Source organism: Phoca vitulina, unplaced genomic scaffold (assembly GCF_004348235.1).
Source record: "Phoca vitulina isolate PV1807 unplaced genomic scaffold, GSC_HSeal_1.0 scaffold2, whole genome shotgun sequence".
NCBI classification, from domain to species: domain Eukaryota; kingdom Metazoa; phylum Chordata; class Mammalia; order Carnivora; family Phocidae; genus Phoca; species Phoca vitulina.
The window spans coordinates 94,976,358-95,000,080 of NW_022589705.1; the positions used below are offsets into that span (position 1 = coordinate 94,976,358).

At 39.5% G+C, this 23,723-nt stretch overlaps 1 protein-coding gene across 5 annotated transcripts in view; it reads left to right on the forward strand.

Annotated features, from left to right (window-relative positions):
- RERE (arginine-glutamic acid dipeptide repeats) overlaps positions 1-23,723 on the forward strand; it is a 415,425-nt gene that overhangs the window by 263,411 nt on the left and 128,291 nt on the right. For 4 of the 5 annotated variants that reach the window (XM_032394228.1, XM_032394236.1, XM_032394219.1 and 1 more), the window contains one exon: positions 22,310-22,358. In XM_032394228.1, the coding sequence (XP_032250119.1) occupies positions 22,310-22,358 (49 nt within the window). Of the gene's footprint in view, positions 1-8,245; positions 8,755-22,309; positions 22,359-23,723 lie in introns of those variants that run through there. The other variant, XM_032394255.1, reaches the window with a different exon arrangement.

Genomic DNA, 23,723 nt, shown 5'->3' on the forward strand with positions numbered 1-23,723 from the left:
TATTTTTTGTTTCTTTGCTTAGTGAAAGTGAGTCTTCTCTTGTTAGTCAGATGGAAAACAAGTTGAGAGCTCAAATCTCATCCAGGAGAGAATGTCTGTGATCAATCACCTGTGCCTTCTCCGCTTTTCTTTTTCTGAGGAGTTTTAAAGCAATATTGAAGCTTAAGGATTACTGCCATTATATTTAGCAGCAATCATAAACTGAGGCACTTGCAAGGACTTACAAATAATCTCTCCCCAACTGACAGTGGTCATAATGTTACTAATAATAGCTACAGTTAGTGAGGCCTATTGTGCCTAGCGCTACTCTGAGTTTTACTTGCATAATTTATTGATTTCACTTTGTTTTGAAGCAGTCTCAGTCTTATCGAATAGCTATAAGTATAGTAGAGGACCTTTTCTAACTGAACCAATTAAAAGTATGCTGTCACCACGAGGCTCTACCACACTCTAATACGTGGGGGTATTCCTTAGGAGCAAGGGCATTTTCTTACATGACCATGATACAGGCCTCCAGCTCAAGAGATTAACATTCAAATATTGCCGTGGCATTTGCAGACCCAACTCAGATTTTATCAGTTTTCCCAATAAAGACTTTTATAGTAAAAGGAGCCAGTTTGATGGATTCAGTTGTCTTCAGCTGATCAGTCAGTCTGGAACAGTTTCTCAGTCTTTCTTTCACTTCATGACCTTGGTACTTTTGAAGATTATAGGGTATTTTGTAGACTGTCTCTCAGTTTACATTTATGATGTTTCCTTATTAGATTTAGATGATGTATCTTTGACAGGGATAGCACAGAAGTCATGTCTTCTTTTTTTCTACATTCTATCATAATTTTTGTCTCATGGCTGGTAATGTTTACTTTAATCAGTTGAATAAGGTGCTGTTTGCCAGACTTTGCAATTGTAGAATTTCTCTTTTTCCTTTGATAATTATTGACCATTTTGTGGAAGGTTGCTTTGAGACTATGTATAAATAGCCTCTTCCCATGAAACTTTCATTTTATTCATTTATTTACACTAGGTGGATTAATGGCTTCCTATTTTATTCAGTTGTTTATATAATCTCTTACTATCATTACTCATTTTTAGGTCAAATTGTCCTAGATTTTGGAGAATGATACCTAGGTGTGGTCATTACTTCCTGTCACTGCTGTCAGGCCTCTGAGTAAACAGCTAGGGTGTGTTAGGTGGGGGAGGGAGGAGGAAAGCGGAGGAAAAGGAGGTATGCAAACTTTTACATCTATATTTCTGTATCAGTGTGTGTGTGTCCATGGATTCATACCAAATTCTCCACATCTAATCCAATACCATAGGGTTCCTTCTAGTTTTTTCCTTATTTGTAATTCTCATCTTTAAGAGTCAGAAACCATATTTCATAATCCTTAATATCTTTACTTCAGTTTTGTATCACTGACTCTGCTCTCTCCCACACATGGATGGGTTTTGATATCTTGAACTGTATCTTTAGTAGATTTAGCATTTGGTATTTCTTAAGAAAGTGTGATCTCAAGGAATCAAATTGTAACATCTTCTTTTCAGGGCCCACGGGAGAACAACTGCTACTTGCTCACAGTCAATACTTACTCCATGCTTGATTGTTTAGTTCCCATAAAAGCTCAGTGAGGTTGGCATTACCTTTATTTTACAAATGAGAAAATTGGTGTTATATTAAAGAATTGCCTAAGGCATACAGTTAGTTACTAAACAGGAAACCCCAAGCCTGTTTGACTCAAAGCCTGTGCTCTTAACATTGATGATTTTATCATAGATTGACTCATACAACCTCATTTTCTTCTGGCTGTGTTGGAAAATAACTTGAAGCTTTTCTAATGAAGAGAAAGATATGTGCTCACTAGAAAATAACTTGACAAGTACAAAAGTTAAAGAAGCAAACTGAAATGATATATAATTGTATAATCCATGTTTGTGTTTTTCCCCTTCAGTTTACACCTATGTGGATGTGTATATAGGTGTACGTGTATGTATTAAGATTATAATTAAAATATTGTTTACACATAATATACATATGATCATGCATTCCTTTATTCATTTTCTTTTATTATGAACATAGTACCATGTCATTAAACGTTTTTTACAAACATTTGTAATGAGCATCTTATCTACCATCGTGTGGATGTCTCATAATTATCTGTTCCCATCTTGTTGAACATTTATGGTTTTCCAGTATTTGGTTATTCTAAACAACATTGTGACCATCTTTTTTCAAATAAATCTTTATACTTCAGCTGAAAGGTAACAATGTAGATCTCCTTTATTTCAGTTAATTTGGATTTCATACATTTCAAAATCTACTTCTGTTTTAGTGAAGTTGTCCATTCATCACAGCTCATGGTGTTTGTATAGCTTTTGAGGACAAGAAGCTGGAACTAGGTATAAATAATTTTTTGTTTGCTTTTCCTCTGCCATCACATTCGAACTCTTAACAATGTTTATGTCAGATGGCAAGTGTTGGAAATGGTTGAGAGTACATGTATATTTGGAAACGCAGCCCTACTGAGGATATAAGAACTTTTTTTTAAAATATAAGAACTTTAATAAGATAGGACAAAAAAATCAGATTTGATAATTTCAAAAGCCCTTTGCCAGTAAACATCTACCAGTGTTGAATAAAATATGACAGAACTTTTAAATGCAGAGCTCAGCTTGCACGAATTAAGAGAAACTGTCAAGTAAAGCATTAAGCTGATCATCAGCCCATGATGAGAGGAGGTTGGGTTAGTTACTGTCTCCTTAACCAAAGGGTCTTGCCTTTAACACCCACCAGGTATAGGAGATGGGGTCTTGATCTTAGGGGGTTAGGGAGTTGGAACTGAGAGCCCTCTACCAAGTTAGGACCATCAAAGGTCTGTTCTTCAGTGAAAGGGTGGGCTAGGTGATATATCCGGAATTAGAGGGAAATGATAGAGAAACCTATTTGGGACTGGGACTCTAAGCACAGAAAAGAAGAGGGAGGAATAGAGGGAGAATTTCCCGTATAATTCATAACTTTGGGCTTTGCCCCCATGACAGTTGGGACATGAATTTACATTCTTGAAAAATATGAGAACTCTAGGATGAGAAGATAATGTAAAAAGTGGTCTTGGGCCATTGAGCCTCCAACAGGCATTTTCTCATTCAAGAACTTGTAGGAGATATACAGGTAATATATGTTTGAATGCCAAATGCACTGTTAAAAATTACAAAGTGTTGGAAGAAACCATGTGCCATCAACTTGAGTCAGATAAACGGTAAGATATACACCTGAGAACTTCAGCACTAGAACTATCAGAGAGACTATATAATAGACTGAAACAAAATAGAACCTTTATTTCCCTCCCATGTAAGCAGAGTTTGAGAAGAAGCAATCCTAGGTGGGTGTGGGGCTCCACAACCATCAGGGACCTATCCTTAACTTCAACTTTTACCTCGTACTCAGGGTGTCAGTCGAATGGTAGCCGTGACATCCAGATTTCAGGCTGGAAGGAAGAAGTGGGTAAAAAAATGCATGCCTTTTCTCCTTTAAAGGCATTTTCACAATTTGTACAGGACATTTCTTTTTCTTCTCATTAGACCAAAAATAATTTAAAAATTAGACTGTGGCTTTATAAGTAAACTTTACCAGTGTTCCAGGGAACAGAGAAAGATGGTATAGGTTCCCTGCGTCATTTTATGAAGCTAGTTAAACCTTTATACAAAACCAGATTAAGAAGTAAAATTTATAGGTCAGTCTTACTTAGGAACATGCATGTAAGATGTTTAAATAAAATATTAGAAAATGGAATCTGGCAAAGCATGAAAAATCTACTTACTCAAGTTGGGTTTATAGAACACAAGACTGGTTTAAAAATTTATCTGTTAATATAGCTTACCACTTTAACATGATGAAGAAGAACTATATACTCATCTTGATGTTGAGAAAAACAGTTGTTGAAAGTCAACAACTAGTCCATGTTGGGGGAGGGGACTCTTACCAAAGTAACCATAGAATGAAGCTTCCCTGTTGTGACTGAATAATTAAACAGAAATCTACAACAAGCACTATACTTAAAGGCAGAGTGTTAGAAGTATCGCTCTAAAGTTAAAAAAAAAAAAAAAAGAGTCCCATGTCCATTAATACATGAAAATGTGTGAGAATTGGGGATGAAGAAATGAACCTTTGTAAAATGGTATAATAGTTTTTGCCATAGAAACTCTGAGAAAGCATGTGAACAGATAGTTAGAACTGATAGGATAAATCAGCATGTTTGCTGGAAATCAGAGCAGCATGTATAACGCTCAGCTCCATTTCCACATTTCCACACACGAGGGACAATTAGAAAATAAAATTTAACCACACTGTTTCTAAATGCTTCCCTTCTCTTGATGTGAAGTTAGTACTCATTAAAAGTCAAACAGAATATCTTTTTTCCCAGCAAGTGTTTTTCTCTAGAGTTGCCTGAATGTTAAGTTTTCCTTGCTTTTACTTTACAAGTTGTTGTTAGTAAATAAAACATTTTAAACATTTTTATATTTCTGGTAAGTAAAAACCTCTTTAAAACTTATAGTTCTTACTTTACATTTGATAAATTTTCTGCTCATGAAAAACTAAGTATGACAGTGGACAAAATAGTTTTTCAGTCAGTTTTTATGTAATAAACCTTTTTAATTTTAGAAAGAATCCATTAACATAGTATATTCATTTCACATTCTCAGCTCACTTTTAATCTATTCAAAAATGTTAATCGTTCAAGTGTTGTTCACTAAGGGATGAATCAGGAGAGAGGAAGGTCTAAGATCCGGAGACAGTGTGAAGTACTTGGGATCACAGGACTTGGGGGAAGACCTAGCAGTAGAGGCCACAGAAGGAAGCACATGGGCAGCCTATGTGCCAATCATGTGTGCGTATTCCTCAAGCACCCAGGTGGCAAGGAAATGGGGCAGGAATGAGGTCTAGGCGGATGGTTAGCAGCAGTAAGCAGACATCTAGTGGTCCAGACAACCGTGGAGAAAATAAGGCCCAGGTTTTAGGGGCTTGGAAGTACTGAGTAGAGTCAGAGGGTGGTCCTCAGTGTAAGATAGGGCTTGCTCAATGGAAACAGAGCCCATTTCTAGAATTGGAATTTATGTTAAAATGGCACATTGGCTTACTTAATTACCAAGCCACTAGGTTTCAGGGCTCCTCGATTTTCTCTGAGGAGGAGAACTGACCTCATGTTCTGAGGTTGGATTGAACTCAAAGTTGGGTGTTAAGTGATTCAGTCTGGGGGTTAGAGCACGTGGAAGCAGGTAGCATGGCAGGTCACTCGTTGCCAGTCATGTGTCCAGTCTCCAGATTCCATGAGGACCGATGATTGAAGGCTTACTAGTACAAGTAGGTGTTTTTTATATATATATATATATTATATATATATATATTATATATATATAAATTTAAAATTTTAAATATTTTATGTACATAACTCAAGAGTTTTGATGTTACTACATATAACTCCTGTATATATCTTTCATCCAGTTCACCAGTTGTTAACATTTTGTAGTATTTGCTTAATTAATTTATTCTTACTGATTTTATTTTATGTATTATATATCTTTTTAACTTTATTACAGATTTACTTTATTATTTCTGTTTTTTGCCGAGTTATTCTCTGTATTAACCATCTTTGCTTCATTTTTCTGTTTTCTTTCCCTGAACTATTTAGGAATGAATTACAGCATCAAGCTTCTTTCTCCCTAAATATTTCAATGTGTATTTCTCAAGAACAAGGACATTCTCTTACATAATCATGATATGGTTAGCAAAATCAGAAAAGGTGACATTGATATAATACCATTTAATCTAATATAGTCCATATTTAGCTATATATAGCATATTATATATAGCATTTTTCACAACATGTTTTTGGCTTTTTTTTCTTTTGTCATGGCATTAACATTTTTGATGAGTTAGAAAGCCAGTTTTGTTGAATATCCTTCAGTTCGGGTTTGTTTGATGTTTCCTCATTTTTAGTTTTAGGTTTTGTAAGTTCTGCCAGGGAATGATTATCTTAAGTGTTATTTTGCCCTTCTCAGTGCTTCAGATGTATTTTTTTTTGAGGTACAAAAGAAGAGATTTGGGTGGTTCCAGTAAAGATGATTTTGATAACTGTCCTTGCCCCCAAAGAGCATATCATCCGTCAAGAGAGATGAGGCGCCCCAGAAAAAGCTGAATGAGTTAGGGGGCAGCAAGAGGAGAACGGCGTTCTCTGAGGTTTCCCAGCTGTTCCCGGTATGGAGGTCTCTCCAGAGAGGCTCTGGCTGGGATTGTGGGTGAGTGGGTGAATTCTCCACGCACAAGAGAAGAGAACTGCAGAGTGAGGTGAGCCCTGGGGCGTACCACCACTGAGGAGAGACGGGGCTGGGGGTCTGCCCGAGGGGCGTGCAGAGGACAGCTATGAGGTGAGTGGCAGGAAAGACGACCAAGAGGGTGTTGAAGGAGGCCTCGGCCATTGCGGGACCCAGTGTTTGGAGAAAAGGTCATAGGGTTTTGATGGCTTGCCCTTAGTGTCACTCAAGGTATTTGGTGGGACTAGAATTATAGTTTACACTTCTTGAATTGCTATCATAATAAACATTTTTATGCTATGTTTCATGGAACAGCTCCTGTGGTTTTTCAGAATAATGATGAATTTATTAAATTATTATTTTACATTGATTTCTCCAAGGGAGCATTTTCCATGGGATTCGGTAGTTTTGAAAAAATGCGCTTTTGAAGGAAATACTTTGATAGTCATAGTCGTGCTATTTGGCTTCTAGGCAATTCAATTGCTTCTGTTTTAGAGAGCCTTTTTCTTCAGACTGTTTCTGGTCTCACACGTCTGGGGACAGACTTTTCCCAATAGGGAAAGTGGTCTTCCAAGCTGTAGATACTTGATTCAGGTGCTGGGTCAAAAGCAAAACTTACTTAAGTGTATTTGGCATTTCTCGTGTTGTATAAATGACATTTTCAGTAAGATGAGAGTTTTTTAATCATAGTCTCAGAATTTAGTTTATTTGATAGCAAAAACAGGAGTACTAAGGAAATGGAATGGATTCCACATTTATTTTAGGAATCTTGAGGACATGGAGTACTCTCTTAAGCAGGTCTTTAATTTCTTCACACTCTGTTACATTTGTGGGAAACACAGTTAGCACTGCTTTTTCCTACTCTGTCTTGTCCTTTATACATTTTCAGGAGTTTCATGGTCTTATTTTTCTTTTTTAATTGTAACTATAAGGAATCATACATAGAATCATCTCTTAGTTTGCAAATGGAAACACGCTTGTGTACACATACCAAACTAGGCTATCTTACGGGGTGGACAACCCACTTTGCCTTTTTGTTGGAGGTGGAGGTTGTGGGGAGAGGCATAAAGTGTGTGTTTTTAAAGATTGTAACAGAAAATGTCTTGGCTGGTGCTGTGGACAATATGAATACTTCATAGCACTCAGTATGACTAGCATGGCATGGCCTTGCTGACGTGGCTTTAGAAATCTTTTCTGATTAAATTTTAAATGAAGTTAGCTTCGTGGGCAATGCTATAAAGAATTGCCTAAACCTTTGAATCAGGAGATCTCAAATGAGATTTTTAGGTGCTTGAGTATCTGTGGCATGGTGTTCTTTGACCTCTTGATTTGGACTTTCCTGCCCTTGTTAGTGTTAGAAGTATGTTTTTCAAGCTAGACATACCTGACTGGATTAGTACCTCTTTGGGAAATGTTTTTATTATTTAGGCAATTTTAGAGCTTCTTATTTAAGAGAGATTAAGCTTTTTTCATAGAATACAGTATTCTTCAGATACTCTTTCTTTACTGTCTGTACTGCGTTTGTAGCTATGACAGTACCCAGAACTCCACAGCTTTGCCAGAATTGTTTGTGTGGCTTTTTTTCCCAAATGTTTACAAAGTTTTCAAAACGAAATTTGTGGGGTTGTTCCCCTTAAGTAGCTACTACTATGTTTATAAATGTGCTGTAGTTTCTGTTAATTAATCCTATGTATGGTCATATCTGTATCTTTTGATTCTATTCCTTCTTGAAGACCTTGCTATTTAAAACCACAATTAAGGGGCGCCTGGGTGGCTCAGTCGTTAAGCGTCTGCCTTCAGCTCAGGTCATGATCTCAGGGTCCTGGGATGGAGCCCCGCATCGGGCTTTCTGCTTGGTGGGAAGCTTGCTTCTCCTTCTCCCACTCCCCCTGCTTGTGTTCCCTCTCTCGCTGTGTCTGTCTCTGTCAAATAAATAAAATCTTAAAAAAAAATAAAACCACAATTAAAAAAGACAAAACTTGCTGTTGTCTTGTCAGAGCAGGGCAGTTCTCTGAAGCCTCTCGATAGATGGTGTGGCTTGCCGAGTTCCCTGGTGTTGGCTGTCTCAGATCCCCTTTCTAAGGCCCCACTTCCCTGCACACTAGCTTGGTATGCAGGGAGAAGCTGCAGAGTCTGTTGGCTGGGCTTTATTTACGGAAACAGCAGGGTTGAGATTGATTGCGTTGAGAGACAGTGTATGGATGAGGGAGGGTCACAGCACATGCTCAGTCCTGTCAGTGTGAGGGGGAAGTTTCTGCGTTCTGCGTGAAGGCTTAGGTCATAGCACAAGCTCAGTGAAAGCTCTATGAGGTCTCTCAGACTGCATGTGCCTCCATTTTGAGTTGTTAGAGTAGAAAAGGGCAGAGTTTTAACAGTAAGTAGAGGTTCAGGGATACAGCTAGACTCACCAGAGCCTCTATTAGTCATGGATGATCCATTCAGCCCCTGCAGGTAGGCTCTCTTCCTCTGGCCTCACCGAAACAGTGATGGTTTTTGCTGCTCTTTCTCACTTCTGAAGATGTTTATGAATCATTTCATCATTCATAGTGCATGTTCCTAAGAGCCTTTAATTCAGCCCTGGCTGGCCATGTAGGTGGTGTTGCGAAGCGTGAAATCAGAGCTAAGAATGGGGTCTGCCCGGAGATGCATTAGCAAATGGAGAACGTTGTGGATCCTGCTGTCCCTGTCCCTTTCCCCTTTCCCTTCCCCTTTCCTCTCCGGGTACAGCTTTAACCTGAGTCCTGCATGGATGCCTGGTGCTGAGCTTGTTTGCCTTCAGGCACCTGCAGAACAAACCTGCAGGCTGTTCTGGTGCTGTGTGGCTGGTAGGGAATGCCTGGGCCCGAGAGCAGCTCTGTTTGGATGTTTTAGGAAGGGTGGTAGGTGGGCAGCTATTGGTTGCTTTGAAGGTGGGTGGAACTTGTTTTGATTGAGAGCCTGTTTGCCAGAGCAAATTATATTTCTTGTGATCTGTTTCTGAAGTCTGAAGATGAAATAGTGTATACGTTTTGACGTATGCAGGAAGTAATTGTGGATCATGGTTGCAACATTATCACCTTAAAATGATTTTTTTTAAAGAAATAAAAGGTTATGTCACATCATTTTCTGTTGTTTCAAAAGGAAAGAGTCCATTCTTTTCAGAGTTTATGGGAAATGTCTTGACAATTAAGAAAAAAATTGTGTGCAGTGACATTTGTGATAGAAGTTAAGGTTCCAGTTATTTTGTTTCTTTATTTTATTTGTTTTAGCAGAAGGTGGCATTTGTGGTGTATGTGTATTTTGTCGTGTGACCTGTACATTCGGTAGGAGAGGAGTAAAAAGAGGAGTTGATGCTGGAGAAGTGGAGGCACTGACCAGGCCAGATTCTGTGCCCACTGCCTGATGGGCCCTGCACCAGTCCTTTCTGTGACGGGGAGTTACGCGCTTTGTGTGTCCCGTTTGTATCCAGGGCTCAGACAGATGGCTCTTACCATGGTTAATGTAGGGAGCCAATCATAATACTCAGGTTTAAGACAAGTTCAGTTCTTACCCAAGTAGATGATACGTGAAGTTGGCAAATTGTATTAGTTGTTACTCTTTGTTTCCTCTCCGCTTTTTTCTTCTGATGAAAGTTGGAAAAAATTTTGAAGTGACACTTAAGTTTTGTGCATTTGGGAGGTTGGAAGGTGGAAGCACATGATGTGCAAGAATGTGCAGCTGATAAGTGCTCATAGGATAGTGAGGAAATTCATGGGATGTTGGTGATACAGGGAGAGATTCTGAGCATAAACTCTTCATCGTGTAATATGAATGTGGAGCTGTGCGTGCTCACCTCTTGTCAGAGGAGGACCCTGATTTGGTGGAAAGTTGTAAGGAAGGCTAATGGTAAATTCTAGCCACGGACAATATTACTGAAGTATCATCTGGCTTCCAGCAGGTTCAGTTTGGGGATTGTGATAAGGAGATGAATTTAGAACTAGTGCATTGATTACTAGTTTTAGTTTTGTTCTCCATTGATATGAGGGCTGTCTTCCCAATTATGATCACATTTATTTGAACATTGCATTTGGGGGTTTTGGGCAGTTTTTCCCCATACCGTGTAGTATTGCTTCTGGAACTTTTCTTAATTCACTCCATTTACAATACTCTTCCTTTCTGCTTTTCTCTTGTAAGTCTAAAATTACCGTCTCTCCGGACAAGAGGATCTGGGCTCGGAGGCACTTAACACTCCAGACTTGTTTCAGAAAATCCTCATTTGAGTCAGGACCATACTTGTCTAGAAAACCATTGTGGACTGCCTTTCTTTTCTAGGGCCTTTACTTCTTCAACTTTTTTTTTTTATATTTAGCAAACAAAGTGTGACTAGGAAGCTGTACTCATGAATCAGCTCTGGGCAGGTTCCTCCCGCTGGTCTGGCTAGCTGGCTAGCTGGCCTGGCCTAATACAAATGTGCCCTTGTGAGCTTGTATGCAGCCACCTGTTTAGATGGTGAGGACTTGTAGTGACCACTGCTGGCTGTTTAGAGTCAAATTTCTGTGTTTCAGATCAGGTAAAGTAAGTCACAAGCACCGTTCCTTGTGTAGTGTGCATTTGTTCTGTATTTCCCTGTCTTGGGAAAATATTTTTGGAATGTTATTTGTTGACTAGCCATCTCTCGCTTTGGGGCTTCTGTGCTTGTCTGGTGGTGGCAGAGGTGAAGGAACAGCACGTGGGACATTCTTCTCTTGGTCAGTGAAGTTGTCCAGGGTCTGCCCAGCTTGGACATTGGAAAGATGCTTGTTAGTTTCATTTTGGCTTATCGCTCCCCTCCTCTTGTACCTCAGAGTATCAGGAAATGTTGGTGAATATGGACAGCTTATGTTTCCAGAAGAACATAAAAGTAAAAGTTCACCAAAATATTATCCTTTATTAGCTTTTTTTGTCATTATATTAGAATCTTGAATCAGAATCCAAGGTTGAGGCTTACATTTAAAGGGTTCCTCTTATGTAAAACATAAATTTTTCAGAGCCTGTGAATCTGCTAATAACATAGCTCCAGTTTTGACCACGTCCTAGGTTCTTGTCTGATGTATTAGATTGGAAGACTCTGGTACACCTAAGACCTGATGTTTGCCATGTCTGTGATTTTCCAGTTGTTCATTGTTTCTGATCCTCTTTCCTTCTGAATTCATTTTTCATTTTCCACTTTACTTTTTGGTCGTTAACTGAAATGAGCTATCTTTCTACCAGAGAAGCATTTATTCTAAAGCCATTAAAAAAAATGTCATCCAGAATGAGAGAGAAAATAGAAAATACAGGCTAAAGGGAGATTTGAAATAATGAAATTCACGAATTTGTGTGCATTCATGAGTCTCCTCCCAAACTGATGATCATCTGTATTGAGCAGTTTGTGACAGGGGAGGATACTGGTTCCTGAACATATCTTTAAAGCAGATCTGAAAGAAAATTAATCTATTCTTGTGTTGTATATTCTTGATACTTTTGTTCTAAGCTACAACAGCTCATTTTAATTCAATTAAGACAATTAGATATTATTTCTATCAAAGTTCTCTGAATTATACATTTATTTGTGACCATTGGATTGTCTTCTGGGGTGTGGGCTACATCTGTGTTTGTAGCCTTAGTCTCTTTCAGAGTGCCTGCCAGATGGGCCTTTGGCATAAATATGTTGAATATGAGTGGCGTTTACTGTAAGAGAAAAGACTAGATTTAGAGTTAGATGGTATGGTTCAAATGCCACCTCATTAGTGACATTGCATGAGTTTCTTGGCTCCTCTGAATCTCCGTTTTCTCATGGGCCATATCTCCATATGACCAAATCTCCAATAAAATAAGTATAATTTCTCACAGTTGTTATAAAGATGGGGTGAAAACAGTATGAAACTGCTTGGCACTTAATTGCTCAGTGTATTATTGTTATTAATTCAAAGGCCAAGTCTACAGTCTCATATAAGTATGGTTATCTCAACAACATCTATAGTTTTTGGTCAGTCTGTTTAAGACAGTGTCAGGAGTTGTGTTGGGAATTATGGTAATTAAATTAGTGGCCAATATGTTTAACCACCGTTTATTGATCTCCTTTCTTCTCTTGCCCTTTGGGTGTCTTATATTTTTCTTTATATTTCCTGAAAAAAAAATTTTTTTTTAAGAAGCTTTACTCCCATGTCATATAAAATGTTCGGTGAGTTCAGCACTAAACGTTCTTTTCTTATCTCTCTGATGTGTGTGTGTGTGTGTGTTAATGCTGTGAAGGCTGTGTTCTTCCTCCCTGCCCTCACCTTTCCCCTCTCCTCCCCCCATACCCACACCATCACAGTGAAGAGGCATAATGCAATGGTCATGTTTTTCATAGTATTTCCCAGAGACTTCCCACTGGGAACAAAGAGACATTCACACATGCATTGAAGACATACTCATAGTCCAATGGCCCTCTTTTTCTGGGGATGCTACATTTCTGTTTTTATAAAGTTTGATTTCAGTGTGCAGAAAGCTAGCAATATTTTTGGTCAGGAGATCGGCTTAATCTTCAAATATTGCTGCTTTATAAATTATTTCAATCACAGTGGGATTAAAATAATAAGTCTGTTTTCTAAATCATCATTTATGTATGTATAGCTTTGTGTTGGGCAGTGATTACCACTTTGAAATGAGAGCCTTTCTCATATGTTGTTAAAAAAATTTTTTTTTAAACCATTTTTTTCCTGATGTTACATACTTTGTATAGAGGCCACATTTACTGCATCTTATTGTCAGCATGAAAATTCTTCTTGTTCCTCAGCCAATGCCTAAATTTTAGTTTTGGACTCTTACTTACATTTAGGGGGTACTCTGTGGAAGGAGAGCTACTTCTGTGGCCTGGACTCCTCCATAATTTACTCACTATGACCCCTTGAAAGAGCACCTTTATCTCCTCAGGCCTTGGTTCCTTCTGTTAAGCTAGAAGATTAGATCACATGGTCTCTAAGGAACTTTCCATCAGAGAAAATGTAGAATATTATAATTCGGGATTTTGAAGAGTTTCTGTCTTGACCTTTGTATTTGTGTATGAACTTGAAACATTAACTCTTTCAACTGTTGATGGGTTCTCTCTCTCTCTCTCTCTCAATAAACCAATATTCATTCAAAATATCCTTCCTGCTAGGCAGGAGGGCTAGCCTTCTATCACAGGTTACTTGATTTAATTTCGTACCAAAGTGCTTAGTTGCTATCTATGGCTAAACAATAGTTGAATTAAAATATTGGAGTAGGGACGCCTGGGTGGCTCAGTCGGTTGAGCGGCTGCCTTCGGCTCAGGTCATGATCCCAGGGTCCTGGGATTGAGTCCCACATCGGGCTCCTTGCTCGGCGGGAAGCCTGCTTGTCCCTCTGCCTGCCTCTCCCCCTGCTTGTGTTCTGTCTCTCTCTCTGACAAATAAATAAATAAAATCTTTAAAAAATAAATAAATAAAATGACAATAGGTTTAAAAAAATAAAATAAAATATTGGAGTATACTTGTATGTAGTGTAAAATATTAGAATATAGTGAGTGCCAGTGGGCCCTTGGATATAATGGAGAGGTAAAAACAGACTTGGTTCCTTACTTGCATGGTGCTTTCAGTCTAAGGGCAGGACATTGAAGGAAATAATTACACAAAATAAATATAAAATCATGCAAAATAGGTAAAAAATCACACCTGTGGTAAGAGTTGAGGAGAGGTAGGTGGTGCTTTGGGAACTCCTGGTAGGGGAATTAGCTCCTGTTGTCGTCTGTTGCCAATACTGGGAGCTAATAATAGCAGTGGCTACTGTGCCGCAGGACTGTGCTGCTGTCCCTCTCCCCCTCCCCCCACGCTCTCTCTCTGTCTCTAAAATAAATAAGTAAATCTTTAAAAAAAAAAATTTGCTTTGGAAATGTGTGTTCATGCTGAAATCTGAGAAACCCAGCATGCTATTCTAGATTTCCTTGTTTTCTCTCCTGCCCACAACCCTTCTTAAAAAAAGACTGATTCTGGGGGCGCCTGGTTGGCTCAGTCAGTTAAGCGTCTGTCTTTGGCTCAGGTCGTGATCCTGGAGTTCCCAGATCGAGCCCCGTGTCCCCTGATCAAGCCTTGCGTTGGGCTCCCTGCTCAGCGGGATGTCTGTTTTCTTCCTCTGCCCCTCACCTGCTCATGCTCTCTCTCTCTCACAAATAAATAAAGTCTTTAAAAAAAAAAAAGTGATTCTGATAAATTGCCTTTCAATTTTCCCAAAATTTGTTGTATTTCATTCTGGACCTACAGTCCATTTCTGTGATCACTTTCTGAATGAGCTAGTGAGTAGTAGAATTTCTAGAGTCTTCTTTGTATTGATTTCATGTCAGTCTTCCTGCTCAACTGAACACTTTATGGGAAAGGTAAAAATTACCTCTTCTCTGAGCCTTGTGATCTGAAGGAAAGGTAAAGGAAAATTGCATAGTGATTTCATTCATGCGTGACACCAGCCACAGAGAAGGGGTCCAACTGGAGAGTTATGCAGTCCCAGACTTTGGGGAATGGGCTGTAGGCCACACTGCTGTGATGTTCTGGGCTTGGATTGGGGACCAGGTCTGGGTTTAGGATGAGAACTCATGCCAGCTCCCTGTGACAGGGCTCTGTTCTACCAGCTCATGTCTTCTCCCCTGGACCCTGTGCTCTTGTCCCTCTTCTTCCCCTGTAGACCCAAGTCCTTGTCGTAAGCAATTACCACACTCTTTTAGAGCTATTTGGGTGTCTTGAGTGAATGTTCCTTCAGAGACACTTGCCTCTCCCAGCCTGCATCTGGCCAGCCGGCTCTCTCATCTCCTTTGCATGGATGCTTCTCCCTTTTTGATATTCAGTTACAGGCTTCCTGCCCCTTTCTGTCCATTCCCTGTTTACTTCTTAGACTAAAACGTTTCCATGGTAACAGGTTACTTTTTAAAGGGAACATCTTGTCATTTTATTTAATCCACTGCAGCTGAAGAGGACTGAAATATTAAGTTGTAGTTGCCATGGATACTGCTTTGTTACATGCATTTCTTTTGTATCAGATTTCATATACAATGTATCTTTCTTTTCTTTTCTTTTCTTTTCTTTCTTTCTTTCTTTCTTTCTTTCTTTCTTTCTTTCTTTCTTTCTTTCTTTCTTTCAATACTCAAGGAATAAACACAATGACTTGTCATTATTGTTGTAATTTGGCTTCTGGGACTGTATTTTCATAGCCCAAAGCGAAGATCTGTAGAATAATGGGGACTGAACCTCAGCTGTTTTGAAAAACATATATTATTTACATTAACCTCACAGAGAAATTCTTCCTTGCTGGTGAGGATGGTGTCAATTTTTTTTTTTCTTTTTTTTTGGTAGTATGATTCACAGGGATGTCTCAGAAAGGATGACCCCAAACCAGAATCCTTAGTAAATACAGGGAAAAAAGAATTTATGTGACTTGAGTTAGTTCCTTGAATGTCCTTTCTCCTTAACTGTGGCATTCTTTCTTCTGTTACTTGTTCAGCTGTCTACAGTACATCTTAGGGGAATCTTTTGGCCATTTAATTAGCTTTTCTCATGTCTAGCTTTCGTCTCTCCAGTCTATCTGTAATACATTATTCAGTCAACCAATTCTTTAGACTTTTTAAAAACTTTTAATTTTTTAGATTCACAGGAAGTTGCAAGATACTACACACTGCTCCTATGTGCCATTCACTCACTTCTCCCGTTGTGTATAAGTCTAGTATAACATCAGAACCTGGATACAACATTAGTAAAATGTGTGTGTGCAGTCAGTCAGTGTAGCTTTATGTGACCAGCGCCATCGTCATGTCTGTTCTGTTGCCATACAGACTTCTCACTCCCTCACCTCTCTACCCATCCCCCATTCCTAACACCTGGCAACCACTAATCTGTTCTGTTTCTATAATTTTATTATTTTGGCAATGTTATATAAATTAGACGTTAACTTTGATAGGTTTTCTCATTTAAAAAAAATTTTTTTTTAGAGAAAGGGAGAGAGAATGTGCACTTGCGAGGTGGGGGTGGGGCAGAGGGAGAAGGAGAGAGAGAATCTTAAGCAGGCTCCAGGCTCCACACTCAGTGCAGAGCCCAATTTGGGGGTTAATCTCCCGACCCTGAGATCATGACCTGAGCTGAAATCAAGAGTCAGACGCTTAACCGAGCCACCCAGGTGCCCCTATAGGTTTTCTCTTTTAACATGATTTTCAAACTAAAAAGAAACTCTTTCTCATAATTCTGTCTTTGATGCTTGAAATGAAGATAAGGATATGGTTTCTCATACTTGTTCTATTTGTAATTATGTTATTTTGGTTCAGTAACTTAATCTCTCTGCCATGTAGGAGTTCTGACTTTGGAGTCAACTAAACTTGAGTTTGAATCTGGTTTTTTCTTCCCACTTGTTAGCTGTGTAATCTTGGGCAGTTTCATAATTCTCTCTCATCTTCAGTTTCCTTGTCTGGATAAGTAATAATAGCACCTTCCTTATAGGGTCATCCTTAAGATTAGGTAAGAAAATATGTGGAATTTGCTTAGCTTAAAATGCCTGGTACATAGTAAATGTTCACCATATATGTTTCTTAATATTAGAATTAGTACTGTCATTATTATCTATAACGTGGAGATACTGCTTCATAGGGTTGTCACAGAGTAATGAAATCATACATACCTGGCACAAATAGTACTTAGTAAGTGATAACTAGTAGTATTATTTTGCTGGTGTTCATAATGCAACTGCAGGATATCTGAATTTAAGATAATGTAGGTGAAAACCCTGAGGCAAGGACAAGGGTGTACATAGATTTGTCCTGCATTATCCTGGGACATGACTTCTGTCTTTGGTTTCTTATTTTGTATGTAGTATCCTTTATCCGACCTCACTGGGATTTACACTATCCTTGGTCTGGATTTTCCTTCCTTAATTGATGGCCATCCTGTTTTTGCCCAGACCTACTGTATTAATTAAGCAACACTGTACATCAAGCAGAAACCTCTTCAGTAGCTGTGTTGTTTCACATGTAAGATAGAATAAGATTTGTATTTCTGGGACTGTCACTATTAATGCTTTCATTAATATCAAAATTTGAATTAAATGAATGCATAGAAATGAGACTGTAGAGCACCTAGAACAGTAGAAAAGTACTTACATGCTAACTATCGTCATTACTAATTGAAGGATAACCTGGTATCCAATATTTTCCTTCTTTTTTTTTTTTTTTTTTTTTTTTTAAGATTTTATTTATTGGGGCGCCTGGGTGGCTCAGTCGTTAAGCGTCTGCCTTCGGCTCAGGTCATGATCCCAGGGTCCTGGGATCGAGCCCCGCGTCGGGCTCCCTGCTCCGCGGGAAGCCTGCTTCTCCCTCTCCCACTCTCCCTGCTTGTGTTCCCTCTCTAGCCGTTTCTTTCTCTGCCAAATAAATAAAAAAAATCTTTTTTTTTTTAAAGATTTTATTTACGTATTTGACAGAGCGAGACACAGCGAGAGAGGGAACACAAGCAAGGGGAGTGGGAGAGGGAGAAGCAGGCTTCCCGCGGAGCAGGGAGCCCGACGCGGGGCTCGATCCCAGGACCCTGGGATCATGACCTGAGCCGAAGGCAGACGCTTAACGACTGAGCCACCCAGGCGCCCCTCCAATATTTTCCTTCTAACTTATGCATGACTTCACAAAAATCACGTCCAGGTAGAAGGACCCATTGAAAGGCCAAGACAGACTAATGGATTTTTAACGTAAAAGAGTCCAAAAAGATCATAGATAAGGTTTTAGATTCACATTGTGTAAAAACCTTTAAGAAATGACCACTTTGTTGAGTTTTGGGGTAGTATCAAAAATAATATCCATAATTGCCAAAAAGACTATTAAAATATTCTTCCCATTTCCAATTATTATCTTTGTGAGACAAGGTTTTCTTCATATACTCTAACTGAAATAACATATTGCTGGGCATGTGGGTGGCTCAGTAGGTTAAGTGTCCGACTCTTGATTTTGGCTCAGGTCATCATCTCAGGGTTGTGGGATCAAGCCTCACATCAAACTCTGCGTTCAGTGAGGAATCTGCTTGAGATTCTCTCTCCCCCCCTTCTTCCCCTCCACCTGTTTGCAGTGTTTCTGTCTCTGCCTCTCAAATAAATGAATAAAATCTTAATAAAAAAAAATAACTTATTGTAACAGATTGAATGTAGAAGCAGATATGAGAATCTGGCTGTCTTCTGTTAAGTCGTGGACTAGATTTGCAGAAATGCAAAACAGTGCCTCTGTTTTCATTAAGTTTTTTTCTGGTTTAAATACAGTTATTTTTTATAAAAATAAATGATACATGTTCATATGTAATAGCCTTACTGCTATTTAAAAAAATTTTTTTGAAATTTCTCAAAAACCTAACTTCCTTAGAATGCTGAGTAATTTAAAGACCGTAAAGAATTTCTGAGACCAAAAGTTTGGAAATTGCTGTGTTAAGTAAAAGGAAATACGTACTGGTCAGCATGTGATTATTAAGAGTGTTTTCTACAGGCTGTTGATACTCCTTTTAAATAATAATTGCTGGTGATTTTTGTCAAGTGTTACAACTTGGTAATCTAGAAGTATTCATGCCACTAAGGAACTTTAAATTTGTCCTGAATGCATAAAAATGCCAGGCGGGGAGCGTATTAGATTCTGGGGGACACACAAGATGGGTATCAGTTCTTGTACTCTAGAAGCCTGTAGTCCGTCCCATAGTGGGTGCACGGGTGGTAGGAAATGTCCAAATGAGTCTTGGCAGAGTGTCATTCTCTGATAGGGCGGTTTGGACCACGAGAGGAGCTTGCAGGAAGAAGGGGGCAGTGAGGCAGGGGATGAACATGTAGTTTAATGTAGAGTTTGGATGCTGTCAGAAGAGGGAGGGGAGATGGTGATTGTTTGGTGGATTGCAGATGTGGCTGGGTACTGGCTATTTCCCACAAAGCTTACTTCTTGTCGCTCATCTTCATTTCATATGCTGACGGTTTTTCTGTCAGATGCATCCAGTTCTCTCTAATGGGGCATGTTGCTATCTTTATCTTGGACCTAAAAGAGCATTTCCACCATTATATATATTCTATATCCAGGAGTTCCTGGAAATGGTAGGCCCGTACAATTGTCTGCTTACCTGGGGTCCTCATCCTCCTCCAAAATAATTTTGTTGTATTTCTTGCTATAAGAAACCCTAACATTTGATTAAGAAATAATTTTGTTATATGATTAAGAAATAATTTTGTTATAAATATTGATTTTTAATCAATATGATTAAGAAATAATTTTGTTATAAATATTGATTTTTAAATTTTCAAAGGTTATTTTATTTTGGGCTTTTAAAACTACTAACCTTGTTAGTACCCATCATTGATAGAAACAAAAATGAGAGAAACAATTTCCAATTTAGGCTCTTAAGATCCTCAGTACACTTGTTTGTCTCACTTGTATAGTTATTAACCTATTTTATGCAAACCAGTGGGATCTAAGATATTTGGTGTTTGTTTTATTATTGTGACACATTTTTGAGCTAAATATGATAATACTGGCTTATGAAAATATTAAAAGAAGAAACAAAAAATAAACCACACAAAAAATAAAAAAGGAAAAAGACTAAAATAAAAACAGACCAGGAATGTTTGTTCTAGAATTATCAAGGACTTAGCAGTGCATGTGTAGCAGTGAAGGGGAAATGCTTTCATAGGCATCCACTTGAGAACCTTAGCATAGTATAGACCTTCTAGAAGAACCTGGAAGTTGAGCTGTGGGCACAAGTTACTGGATGGGCTGCAGCTGAAACCTTCTCAGATGACACATTTTGGCTAGACCTGCTTGTAGGCAGGCAAGCATTTGGAAACTATTTAGAGATACAGGGGAGAGCTTTTGGCAGCTAGTTTTGCTCATAGCTAGTTATGAAACAGAAAGGAACGAGTTGGAAGGGAAATGGTCAGTAACACTGACTGCTTGTTTTTCTTAAAGTACTCATGATTAAAATAGCCTCGTGGCCTGTTTGATTCCTTTCAGACCTCCTAAAACAGCATGTCGTTCCTACATGAACCTACTAGAACACTCCATCTTTTGGCTTGTTTTTCAACATGCCATTCCCCTAGTGGGGAAATGAAGGTGCTTTGTACATTAAAGACTGTACTTATGCAACCTTTTCTCCCACCGTGTCCCGTCCCACCTCTGCAGGGTTTTATTCCCCCCTTGGGAAGTCCTGTTTTGCCCTGCTGATGGGCTCCCCTTCAGAGGTTTCTTTGGAAATTAACCACTGCATGCACTGTTGTCTCCCTGTGAAGCCTGCCTAATTTTGATCATTTCCCTTGGCATTTTTGTATTCTGTTTCTCCTGAGATGTTTTGTGCTTACCAGTGTAGTGATTGGACCTGCTCTGGTGTTTTGGGGATGGATGATACTTCCCTGGGTAGTTGGAGTGTAAGCTCCTTAAGAACTGGGCCACATCTTTCCTTTCTGAGTCTTCTCCCTTCCTTTGTTTTATCTACTGCCCACTTTCTCCAAATAAGACTCTTCATGAGAGAAACCGTTGGGTCAAAAGAAAAAAGTATTAGACCTGAAGGAAATAATCATTTTCCAGAATTCATTTTAACAACTTCACACATAACGTTAGGGTTATCAGCTCTGTGGAGGACAAGCACGAGACCGTGTGGCATCTCCGGTGCTTTGCTGCTCTGTTACGCTCTGCAGCACGGCGAAGTCTACCAGTCACCATCGGCGGCTCTCACCGTGTAAAAGCCCTCTCTCCCCAGCACTGCTGGAGATTCAGAGGTGGCTGTACAACACAACAGACTGGTCCCTGGGCACAGAAAGGGTGGCCTGAGATCGCCCACAGTTAGTCATGACTCAGAGTTGAGATAACCAGGAGCTGGGAACGAAGCCCCGGGAGGGCAGGGACTGTATTTCTTTGTCCGTCACCATATACCTTGTGAGTACCCTGTGCAAGGCCTGGGACAAAACAGTCAACAAGCATTTCATGAAGGAGTGAAAGGGGAAGGCAATCCACACTTTGGGGAGTTGTGGGGTGAAATGGGAAGGAGATCAGGAAAGGCTTCTAAAAGAAACCTGGGATGGCTAGGATTTGAAGCAAGAGAGGGTGAGCTTTGCAAGTGCAGTAGGAATGACATAGACAGAAACAAGATGAAGTCTTCCACCTCCTAGATCTTCTGGGCTCATCCCCACACCTTTTTCATCTCTGCTTTTTTTTTGCTTTTATTAAGAAGGCCTTTTCTGGAACACGACTGGATGGCTCAGTCAGTTGAGCATCCAACTCTTGATTTTGGCTGAGGTCATAGTCTTGGGGTCATGAGATCGAGCCCCTCATCGGGCTCTGTGCTGGGCATGGGGTCTGCTTGTGATCCTCTCTCTACCTTTCTCTCTGCCCCCCCCCCCCCCCCCCCCCGCCCTTGGCCCAAAGGCCTTTCCTGACTATCTTGTATAAAGAACTGTGAAAATATTTCATCATTTACCATCTCCTTAATTCTTTGGCCCTTTTATCATCTGATCTACTATTTGTTTCTTTGTTTTGTACCCAGATAAGAATATAAGTTCTAATAAGGTAGGGGTATTGTGTTGCTCATTACTTTATCCCCAACACCTAGGACAGTTTTGAGTGTACAGTAGGTACTTAATAAATATTTGTTGAATGAATGAATGACCCCGTGTGTGTGCTAGGAACCATAGTTCTCTTGTTTATCTTTCAATAAGGTTTACAGTAGGGCGTGTGAAATGTTTTGAAAAGAAGAAACCTGTACTGGGATTGTTCTGTTGGAATGTACCTCTCTGAGGTCTGAAGGAACAGTGGTATGGGTACTCACGACAGGAAGCTGCAGGAATGGGGCTTTTAGAGGAAAGAGATTTTAGAGATGTGTATGGGGGGTGGGGGAGTGTGCATGTATAGGGCAGCGCTAGAAATAGTGGGGAACTTAATTCTTCCTCTGTTATCCCTCATTTATTTGAAGTGAATTGTTTGTCTTGAAAAAAATGTGTGAATGTTTATGCCAGGACTATATGGTGCTAACCTGCTCTGCTCTTTTCATGACAGGAGGCTGAACAGCACCCAGGGGGAAATTCGTGTTGGTCCTAGCCATCAGGTAAAGCAAATTTTAGTAGCTTCTCCAATAGGGTTTTATTTCTTATTATTCTGCTGGTCCTTTATTCTGTTAAGCAGCAATTTAGAATCATTGTTATGCTTTAGGGAATTTTATGTAAATGCAGGGTTCTTTTTCCCCTGATCACTGCATACTTTTTAAAAATTAAAACTTTTAAAAATGTAAAATTTACCATTCTGAACAATTTTAGGTGTACAGCTCAGTGGTTTTAGGTACATTCATATTGTTGTGCAACCATCACCACCATCCACCTCCAGAACTTTTTTATCTTCCCAGACTGAAACTCTGTCCCCATTAAACACTAACTCCCCATTTCCTCTCCCCAAGCCCATGGCAACCCCTCTTCTACTTTGTCTCTGTATATCTGACTCCTCTAGGTTTTTCATATCAGTGGAATTGCACAGTATTTGTCCTTCCATCTGGCTTATTTTACTTAACATAAAACCGTCAGGGTGCAGCCATGTTGTATCACATACCAGACTTTAATTTCTTTTTAAGGCTACCACATTTCATTTACACATTCATTCATTTATGGACATTTGGTCACTACATACTTGAATTGTAAGTTTTAAAAAAACCCTGCCCTTCAGAAGAGGCGGGATGGTTAGGCTCTTTGTCGGTCAGCAGCTTGTTGTGTCGTGACCTGTGTCCTCTCGTGCTTTATTCAGTTTACTAAGACTCTTAGTGCCCTCTTTGCCCCCACCCCCCCATATCTCTGTATCAGGATGCTTTGACAGGCAGGACTAGAAAACTCTGGCTGCCTGTGGCTGTGTATGATCTCGTGTATCATCACCTCCTGGTCAGGCAGGCCCAGGGCTCTGCTCAGCTTCTGTACCGTTCTCCTGGTGCCTCGCTGTCCCCCCACGGCTGCCTTCTTAGGTGGTAGCTGAATTTTACTGATTCTAAGATGTACTTCTTTCCTTCACATTTTATTATCTCTGACATCAGACTTCATTGTACATTCTGTAGTGTGATTATAATTTAATTGGCAGCATTTCTCCTTTCTAAATGCACTAAAATATTAGTGGATCTTACCTTGAATGAAATACAGCAGATGTTGAGAGGAGGAAAAGGGATCATCCTTCTTTTCCCCTTAAGAGCAAGGAACATTCTTCCAGAAGGTCTCTAGTAGTCTCTACATGTCATTGCCATGGATCGAGTCACTGTCCATTTTTAAACTGTGAGGAAAGTGGGTTTAGTGTGATGGGCATGGGCTGTCATTTGAGTGAGCCACGTGGCCGTCACATAGTGCAGATGTGAGGCACAGCGACTGTTCGTAAGGATATTGAGGTGTAGGTAGTCTGTTTAGTTGTTCATTTTTCTGTCTGGATTTTGAGCATTCCTTGT